The sequence below is a fragment of the Neopelma chrysocephalum genome, unplaced genomic scaffold (assembly GCF_003984885.1).
Source record: "Neopelma chrysocephalum unplaced genomic scaffold, ASM398488v2 Primary Assembly neopelma1_145, whole genome shotgun sequence".
NCBI lineage: Eukaryota > Metazoa > Chordata > Aves > Passeriformes > Pipridae > Neopelma > Neopelma chrysocephalum.
Window position 1 is genome coordinate 50,882 of NW_020897807.1, and position 10,480 is coordinate 61,361.

Consider the following 10,480-nt stretch of genomic DNA (forward strand, 5'->3'; position numbering starts at 1 on the left):
CGTTTCCCCTTGGCCTGTCCCTTGTTCCCTGGCAGCAGAGCCCGACCTCCCCCGGCTCCCCCCTCCTGTCAGGGAATTCCAGAGCCACAAGGTCCCCCCTGAGCCTCCTTTGCTCCAGGTTGAGCCCCCCCAGCTCCCTCAGCTGCTCCCCATATGTCTGACTGGGATGAGCAGTGCCTGGCCCTGGGATAGCCAGAGCTCAGCCCAAGCACAGGGACAGTGAAGATGCCACAGTTTCACCTGCCCCACAGCTCTGAGTCCTCTCCAGCACAGCAGAGTGGCTTCAGTCAGCCAAAAATTAGGTCACCCTCAGCTGTGCAGAGAGTTTAGTCTTCTGCTCAGCAGAACCTTGATCATCTCCCTCCACCTGCTCTTTCAAATGCCCCCCAGGATCCCATTGGCCTCCTTGGCCCCAAGGACACAGGACTGAGACAAGGCTCCTTGTCCCCTGGTCTCAGAGCAGGGACAGGGAAGCAGGAAGATACCCTGGAGCTGGCTGGATACCTGAGGAGCTGCTCCCCAACCAGGGGCTGAAGGGCCAAACCTCAGCATGGAGACTCCAGTTCCACATGGGCACCTTGCTCCTGAGCCCAGTTTATACTGGGAAGAGCTGATCTGCTGTGGTTTGGCAGGTGAACTCCTGGCCAGGAGTGTTCAGATGCACCAGGATGTCCCAAAATGCTGGATGAGACCCTACATACACTTTGGCCAGTCCCACCACTCCTCAACCTGCCTGAAACCAGTAACAATAATAACAATAACAACAACAATAATGATGATGATGATGATAAACCAATGAGCCTGAGCTCCAGGAGCCACAAACAGGACACCCTCAAGCCTCTGCCAGGTCTCCAGTTCCGAGGAAGGTTTCCTCATCCCATCCCCCCGAATCCACAGTCCCCGGCGGGGAAGGGAGAGGCAATAAAGCAAAAAAAAAACACAACTTCGCCCAGTTCATACAATCAGCTTTGAAGATTCCCTTCTACACCTTCTCAAGAGTTTTAATCAAAGTCTGTTTACTGGGTTCCTCACAGCAAAATGACTCCCCTCAGTTTCCATGACAGCGCCGCTCGGAGCGGCTCCACCGTGCCCCAGCCAGCCCCGCTTCCAAGGTGGATTTCTGCTCTCCAGAAGGGAAACAACGGCGTTCCCGGTGCCCAGCGCCGCTCCCTGCCCAGGCAGGAGGAGACTGGGATGCAACCACTGCTCCCTGAGGAGTTCCAAGCCCCGAGATGCTCCAGAGGCACCTGGAGCGGGCTCGGAACGCCCGCGCGCCGCAGCCGAAGGAACCCGAGGTGTAATCAACGCTCCGAGGTTGTTTGGATTTGCTGCTTCCATGTTAAATATTCATGGAAAAAGAGCAAAGCACGAGGAGTGCAAATGTCTGCACAGTTCCGAGCTGAAGGGCCGCATTTACATTTTAATAGTGGAAAATTACAAAGCGAAGCGGAGAAGGCACAAAGCATCTCCCAAAACCGGAGAAGGGACAAAGCACATCCCAAGCCGGAGAGGGCACATGGAATATCCCAAGCCAGAGAGGGCACATGGCACCTCCCACACTGGAGGAGACACAGCACTTCCCAAACTGGAGAGGGCACATGGAATTTCCAAAGTAGAGAAGACACACAGCATCTCCCAAAGCGGAGAGGGAACACAGCATATTCCAAACTGGAGAAGGCACATGGCATCTCCCAAACTGGAAAAGGCACAGATCATCTCCCAAAACTGGAGAAGACACATGGCATCTCCCAAAGTGGAGAGGGAACACAGCATATTCCAAACTGGAAAAGGCACATGGCATCTCCCAAAGTGGAAAAGGCACACAACACCTCCCAAACTGGACAAGTGGCATCTCCCCACACGTGGCAGACTATGCCCAGGTTTCTCTCCCATCCAAGAGAGAGCAGCCACTCCAAGACACCTTCCAAGTATTTTTTTTTCCAGGAATGAAAACAGAAGGAAGAGGACGGGATGAGGAGGCAGCCCAGACCCTGCACTGCTGCTCCTCCTCACTCCTTCCCCTGGCCCTGCTCGGAGCCAGCCCTTCACAGCTGGAAGCAGATTCCACTCTGCACTTGTAAAACTGAAATTTAACCTGCTGGAAACACGTTAATTAAACTTTGCTGGTTCTCCTCTCCGAGCAATTCCCAAATGTGGTGCTGGGAGATGAGGATTTCAGCTTTTCCCTCCAGATAAAATCCATCAGGTTGATGCAGCTCAGCCCTGGAAAATTCTCCTTGCAAGAGGCTGGTGCATCTTTCATTCCTCTCTTTCACCTTGTTACACTCAGCACACCGAGGGTCCTGCCTGGACTCTCAGGATAAATCCCTGGAGGAAATCCTGGCACTGCCCAGTGACCAACCCCACACAATTCCATTAACAACAACACAGAAAAACAGAGAAAGCCAAATAATGTCTCTGCTCTGTCTTGGAAAATAATTTCCATCCACATCTCTCTACTGGCAAAAAAAAAATGCATCCTGGACCAAAATGGAGCATTTAGAACTTCCCCCCCAATTCTGACGCCGGTAGCGACTGCTCAGCTCAGTTCTGTACATTCACATCAGAACAGCCAAAGCTTCTGCAGCAAAGTTCAAAAGAATTTTCAGCACAGCTCAGCGAGTCCCTGGCCTGTATTTATAACACTCCTTCAAAAGCTCCAGAGGTGGGGAGGCAGCTTTGGAAAGGGCAGTGGGAGGATCCCGATAACTGCGCAGAGCTTATCCCAGATCCTTTCAGAGAGTCACAGAATCCCAGGATGGTTTGGGTGGGAAGGGACCTCAAAGCCCATCCAGTGCCACCCCCTGCCATGGGCAGGGACACTTCTCACCAGCCCAGGTTGCTCCAAGTCCCATCCAGCCTGGCCTGGGACACTTCCAGGGATCCAGGGGCAGCCACAGCTGCTCTGGGCAACCTGGGCCAGGGCCTCCCCACCCTCCCAGCCAAAGGCTCCTTAAACCCCTCACTACCTGCTGAAGGATGACAGGGTCACACCACAGAATCCCACTGGGAATTGCTGTGAAGTTTCTTGAGCAAAAGGCTCAAAAATTTTCTTTTGGAGACTTTGTTTTCCCCTGTGAGAATTGGTCCTGTGCAAGCCATCCTTGTTCCTGTATTTTATACATTCAGAGAATCCCAGGATGGTTTGGGTTGGAAGGAACCTTAAACCACACCCAGTGCCACGCCCTGCCATGGGCAGGGACACCTTCCACTAGCCCAGGTTGCTCCAAGCCCTGTCCAACCTGGCCTTGGACACTTCCAGGGTTCCAGAGGCAGCCACAGCTTCTCTGGGCAACCTGTGCCAGGGTTATTCCAAAAGAAGCAGGAAGAAGCCCTTGTGTCACCACGACAACAAAGCAGAGGCAGCTTCTTATCAGCTGAAACAGAGACTTGAAAACTTCCAGGCTGAGAAAACTTACCAAAAAGATGGATCTTGAAAATTACGGAGCAGCAGGCACGGGATCCAACTGAATGTGACACCAATGAGCAATGAGCACCACTGCAGGTGTTTCAGTGAGAGCAGGTGACGTGGTGCACACCTGGCTTTGCTCACTGCAGTGACACACTGGGCTGAGAAATGTTCATGTGGATTTGAGACTTGAGCACCAACGGGACGAGCAAACGGACACAGAGGCGTCTCAGAGAGGTCCTGAGGTCCAGACACCATCCCATTTCCACTGACCCCACTGACTGGCTCCTGGTGCTCCCGTTCCCTTTTCCCACTGGCAGTTGCAGGAGTTGTGTGGGAATTGGACACCCCCCCTTGGGATCACCTTGGAGAGAGCTCTGCTTGTACAGCTCCTGCAAAACCACCCCAAGGCTGTTGGAAAAAGGGGCCCAGGTGTTGCCCCAGGGCATCACTGAGCTGAGAACGTCCCCAAACCCTCCTGGAGGGGTGGGAGATGAGGCTCTGCTCCAGACCCTGGAGCTGGACTGACCAACAGGCACCGAGATGTGCCACAAGGATGTGTGATGGCACCGACAATCCCTCTGAATCCAACCTCTTAAGTCCTCTTAAATCCAGTTCTCTCAAGTCCAACCAAGAAGCCAAAGCGCAGCAGTTGCCACTTGTGGCACCCTCTGCCTGCAGATCCGTGTGACACGAGGATAAGGAAGCAAACAGAAATGGTGGAAGAGCCCAATTACAGTCTCCACAAACACTGGAAGAGCATGGATTCATCCCTGGATTTGCAGCCTTCCACTCTGACCTTCTTCGGCCCAGCACTGATGAAATGAGCAGTGCTTGGACTCTGGGATGGAAACCTGTGGATTGGGAACCCAGTGGAGCCACACAAGGAGTTCCTTCAGCCCAGTGGGCTTTAAACAGCCCTCAGGGACCCTCCAACACCCACACTGGGCACTGACTCCCAACCGAGCTGCCCTTGGCCGGTCCTGACAGCAGATGGAGCCTGTCAGGAGTTTTCCTGGAACAGCTTCTGGGTCATTTTCCCCTGTGGGAAGTTCAGTTCTCACCCTCTGGGCTTGCTCTGCGTTTGGAGGCAAAGAACAGGGAGAGGGGACGGGGCTCCAGCTCAGCCGAGCGCTCCGGATCCAGATGGGAACAGGGATGGAGCCTCCTGGAGTCCTGCAGCCCACCCTTCCTCCCCCAGCACAGCACAGCAGCTCCTCTGTGGCTCTGTCTGGTGGTGGGGGCCCCAAATCTCATCTCAGGCAGCCCCAGCCCCACGTGGGCCACTCGAGAGGAAGATTTCTCCAAGAGCACCACCTCCAATTTTTCTTCCAGATTCTTGGTTTCAACATCCCTCACCTGTTCTGATGGAACCATCAGAGGGGAGGGCACACCAAGAAAAGCCCCTCCTCACCCTCAGGGGCATGAGCAGCTCTCCTCCTCTCCTCCAAATGTCCCTCCTCACCCTCAGGGACATGAGAAGCTCTCCTCCTCTCCTCCCAGTGCCCCTCCTCACCCTCAGGGGCGTGAGCAGCTCTCCCCCTCTCCGACACACACTCCCCAGCTCTTAATGAACCTCCCAACCCAGTTTCTCCTCCCTGGGAAGCTCTTTTTCCCTGGGAAGCTCGGTGCCAGTCCCCCTGGCCGCGGGCAGGTGCCATCTGGCCCCGCTGCTTGGCGTGTGATTAGTTTGCAACCGTTCCCTGACCTATTTTACACAAACAGCCGCGGCTGAAACACCGACGTCTCATTGCACCTGACATGTTTTTCCTGCCCTTTTTCCCCTCACACTTTTTCAATGAAAATAATTGAGCCAGTCAATCACGGGCTCGGAGTCCAACGGAGAAGAATTCAGGCTGGCAGGGACCTTTGGAGGTCACCTAATCCAGAACTTGTCTCACAGCAAAGACAGTCACTTTTGAATAATTAACTTTCTCGTCATCACTGCTAATGTGAGGAATCTTCAGGCTTTTCCCCACGCCATTCCCGACTCTTAAACCTTCCCCCAAATTCTCAGCAGCTGTTTCTAACTATCAGCAATAGCTGAGAGAAGGAGGGATAAAGGATGTTTTGGGCCCAGGTTTCTTGGATTCACAGCCACTTCCAAGAACCAAGCTCAGTACTTGCTGCCTGCTGCAAATTCCACAAGAACTGATTCCAATTGTCTTTCTGTCATTTCAGGATTTTCACAGAATCCCAGGATGGTTTGGGTTGAAAGGGACCTTAAAGCCCTTTCAGTTCCAACCCTGACATCTCCCACCAGCCCAGGTTGCTCCAAGCCCCATCCAACCTGCCCTTGGACACTTCCAGGGATCCAGGGGCAGCCACAGCTTCTCTGGGCAACCTGTGCCAGTCCCTCACAGCCAAGATTCTCTTCCTGAAGTCTTTTTTCCCCTGCTGTACCTTCTGAGGAGGGACACGTGCTGAGAATTAACTCTTCCCTCCACTGACAGCTCTGGATCAATAAACTTCTCAGAATAATTCAAGAAAACTCAACAAGTGTCGATTTTATCCCCGATCTGAAACTCAGTGTCATGTGGCATTTATCACACCCAGAGAGGGACAGAAGAGGTGACACAAGGGAAAAGGCTGAGATCCCAAAATATCCCTTCGTAAAGCAAATACAACCAGAAGAGCTGCTCCTGTTCCTCACAGGACCTTCAGTGTGGGGTATCTCCATGACCATTGTCACTGCAAGGCAGGGAATGTCCCCTCCTCGCACCAATCCCATTAAGGATCTCTGGAATGGAGCAGCCTCCAGGATGCAAAGAGACAGGAAAAGGTGAGAGTTTTACAGCAGAGCTTTGTAGAGCTGCTCCTGACTCCTGACCAAGGGTCTGGTTAACTCCTGATCTGGATGAACACTGGATGAACAGCCCGGATGGCCCCGGGAGGAAAGCAGAGCTCTGCCACTGCCCAAACCCGGGAAAACCCACCAACCTCCCCCCCCCCAAAACACAGCCCTGGGCTCCCCAGCCAGGCACAAAGGGAGAAAAGGGGCAGGAAGAAAAAAGATCCAACTCACCAACATCGGACTCTTTGTGGGTTTTGATGATCTCGGCCAGCTCGAAGTTCCCTGCAATGATGGCCACCTGCAAAGACACGGAGGGAGGAGGGTTGAGCGGCCCCAATGCCACAGGGGCTGCCACATGGGCTGCCAACAGCTGCTTCCTGAGGGAAAGGAGCCAATAATCATCCTGCCTCAGCTCCCCCAGCCAGCAGCCCCGAGGTGGAAGCTCCTGGCCCCGTGGGGTGAGTGTATGTCAAGGGTTTGTGCGGTGGGAGGGCGGCCGATGGCTCGGGGAGGGACAGGGATGGTCTCCTCTCCTCGGGGTCTGGGGGTGACACACTGGCCAGGGTCTTGACAACGTGTTCCCTGGCCTGAAGCTCTCCAGTGATCCCAGTTAGAATCACACAGTTGTTAAGGTTGGGAAAGGCCTTTAAGATCATCGAGTCCAACCGTCACCGCGGCGTCACCGCCGTGTTCAGCACTTATCCATGAACCCAAGTGCCACAGACACGGGGTTTCTGAGCACTTCCAAGGGTGGGGAGTCCACCACTGCCCTGGGCAGAGTGTTCCTGATGAAAGGGGGCTTACCAGCAGCCAAGCCCCCTGCACAGATCCACAGAACCAACTCTCAGACAAGGAGCCCCTTCCACTTGGGCATTGGCAGCAGCAGCTCCTCCCCACTGAAACCACAGCGTTCCAGACTGACATCAAACATTGCTTTTCCCACCACTCCACAGGAAGAAAATCCCAAAGGGACCAGGTTCTTGGAGAACCCAAAAGAACGAGGAAAGAGGGGAAGCTGAACATGGGTCTGCTGGCAAAACAGACAGAGCTGGTCTGTCCTGCTCTGGGGAGTGATTCCACGGGTGTTCCTGTCCTGGGGAGCTGCAGGACACCAGCAGCCTGCCCAGAAAGGGTGGTGAGGCCTTGGCAGGGGCTGCCCAGGGAGGTTTGGAGTGCCCATCCCTGGAGGTGTCCCAGGAAGGCCTGGCCGTGGCACTCAGTGCTCTGGGCTGGGGGACAAGGTGGGGATGGGGCCCAGGGGGGATCCATGGGCTGGGAGGGCTTTTCCAACCTCGGGGATCCTGGGATTCTCTGAAGGCAGGTTAATGTGCAATTAAGAGGAGAGACTAAAGCACCATCTCCTGAAGCAGCACTTCAACCAACAGACAGAGACATCACTGACCTCTCACATACCTGGGGAAAGAACCCCCAAACCAGCCCCACATCTCAGCCAGCAGAACAACCCAGTGCTTCAGAACAAGGTGCAAAAACATCCTTGTCACACGTGAAAGAACCCCAGTGAGATGGGTCAGAGCACATGAAATCCACCCCTGACCCTCAGGAAAACAAACCAGGAGATGAGCCAGAGGAACTGGACTGAGCTTGGCTGAAGAACTGGGCTGAGCTTGGCTGAACTGTGCCTTTGATGCCCCCATGAACCGCAGCCACCTCGGCTCTTCCCCAGCACACCCAGTCACCCCTGAGCCCCTCAGGATGGTTTCCTCTCTGAGCAGCACCCACAGATTACTTGGGAATGAGAAGGAACCAGCTCAAGTCGATTCTGGGTGAGAACAAAGTGCTGGTGCTGTGTGAGAACACATCTGGATGCAGCCGCCCATCCTGGGACCATCGCACGCCTTGGTGTGCAAGAGCAACCCAGGAGCAGCACCCAACCCCCCCCAGACACGAAATCCAGGGCAATCCCGGCAGCTCCAGCTGTTGAACACTTCCCTGCCCTCCTACAAGAAGAACTTTCAGCAACAGGAGGCTCATTTGCATCTCAGCCCCAACTTGTGATATATTTACCCGGTGACTCAGAGCACACGCACACCTCTACTACCAGCCTTCCCCAGCACAAACAGGCCCACTGCCCTCAGCCCAACAATGTTTATGTGACTTTTTTTGTATTCTGAGGCCTGGAATTCGTGCTCCACCTCCTCAGCCAGAGCTGGAAGTGATCAGCGAGGGCTGTAAGAAAGGAAACCTTCCTTCTGCCTTCGGGAAACTAGGCCAGAGCAAGAGAAAATTGAGTCAAACTCTCTGTTTTCCCCCAAGCTTGCTCCAAATTGTGATTTTTCTGTCTCTCCTTATATATGCACATATATATTTATAAGATCTGCTCTCCCAAAGGTCACAGGCAAAGACAGTTTTTGTATAGAAGGGCAAATGACCTGAATTTGGGGAAACGTGGAAGCAAAAATAACCAAACTGACAGAAGACTGGAAAGGAGCGTTTGAACTTCAAAGTTCCTCAGATGAACAATTAACACACAGTTCAAAACCATCCAAGGGTGGTTTCCACCAAAAATCCAAATCTAAAGTACAAATTACAAGTCTCATTAGATGTCTGTCTTGGGAATGATCCCTGAAATGGATGGGAATTCACAGAATCCCGGGATCCCTGAGGCTGGAAAAGCCCTCCCAGCCCATGGATCCACCCTGGGCCCCATCCCCACCTTGTCCCCCAGCCCAGAGCACTGAGTGCCACGGCCAGGCCTTCCTGGGACACCTCCAGGGATGGGGACCACGGGCAGGGACGCCTCCCACAGTCCCAGGTTTCTCCAAGCCCCATCCAACCCGGCCTTGGACACTTGCAGGGATGGAGAAGCCACAGCCAAATCCTGGCTCTGGCACAGGGTTATTTTCTGAAGTGCTGTAACACCTTGAGTCATTCCACAGCATGAGATCAAAGTGACAACGCTGTTTAATCCAACAGCAACCTGCCTATTTTTATCTTCCTGGGCAAACTCAGACATCTCTGAAAGAAAGAAAGAGGAGATGCCACCAAATATAAAACCAGAGATCACAGGCTGGTTAAACAACTTCAAACCACTTAACTGGGCTTTCACCCTGGGCCTGCTTTTATGATAACATTTAATTTTTCTTGTTCTGAGCTGTCACTGTATATTCCCATTAGAGGAGCTGCTCTCTCCTTTCACCAAGTTTTGATGTATGATGGAGAGCAAAGATGGATGGATTTTCCTATGGGAAGACATTTCCAGCTCTGAGAGGGATCAAGGAAGAAGACAAGCTCAGGTTACATGAAGAACTAATCCAGTAAGAGCAGGAGCACAGACAGAGCCCTGCAGCCCCTCTGTGCCTGCTGCCAGCCCCTGGCCTCCACACAGAGGACTTGGGACACGATGGGACAGGACAGGATGGGACAGGACACGACAGGACACGACAGGAGCTCCAGCTCCCAGTCCTGCAGCTTCCCTGAGGAAGGAAGAACCTCAACACAAAGGGATATGAAACCCATCCTGATGATCCTGATGCCACAGCCAGGATTTCAGGGGTCCTGTGGAGGGCCCAGGTAGGAATATTTCTAAGGATAAGAGTCCTGATCGACCTGGAATGTGCTGTTTTACACAGGAAACGTGAAGAATGGCTGAAGACTAAAAAAAATGGAATCACTTTCCTGGTGCAACAACAACAACGTGACAGTTCAGTCACCTGGAACTTGCCCTCAAAGGTACAGACACTGCTAAATCCAGGTGGATTCCCATCATTATCTGCCCTTTGATCCTTAAAAACACCCCTGGGATGAGGAAGGGCCAGGTCCTCTGGCATGTCAAGCTCACGGACAGGCTGCCACCACTGGAGATGTCACCTTGGAATGGTCACAGAGAGCCCTGTCATCCCTGGAGATGTCACCTTGGGATGGTCACAAAGAGCACTGCCACCACTGGAGATGTCACCTTGGCATGGTCACAAATAAAGAGCACTGGCACCAGTGAATTTGTCACCTTGGAATGGTCTGAAAAAGCACTGCCACCACTGGAGATCTCACCTTGGAATGGTCACAAAGACCAGTGCCACCACTGGAGATGTCACCTTGGAATGGTCACAAACAAAGAGCACTGGCACCAGTGGATTTGTCACCTTGGGATGGTCTCAAAGAGCACTGCCACCCTTGGAGATGTCACCTTGGCATGGCCACAAACAAAGAGCACTGCCACCACTGGAGATGTCACCTTGGGATGGCCACAAAGAACACTGCCACCACTGGATTTGTCACCTTGGCATGGTCACAAAGAGCACTGCCATCCCTGGAGATGT

General features: G+C 53.4%; 1 protein-coding gene across 1 annotated transcript in view; it reads right to left on the minus strand.

The window, feature by feature from the left end:
* Positions 1 to 6,434: 6,434 nt before the first annotated feature.
* LOC113975820 (SH3 and multiple ankyrin repeat domains protein 3-like) overlaps positions 6,435 to 10,480 on the minus strand; it is a gene marked incomplete at its 3' end in the record, with an annotated part of 75,489 nt that continues 71,443 nt past the window's right edge. Inside the window, exon 9 of the mRNA XM_027700295.1 lies at positions 6,435 to 6,501. Within this exon, the coding sequence (XP_027556096.1) occupies positions 6,435 to 6,501 (67 nt within the window). The remainder of the gene's footprint in view (positions 6,502 to 10,480) is intronic.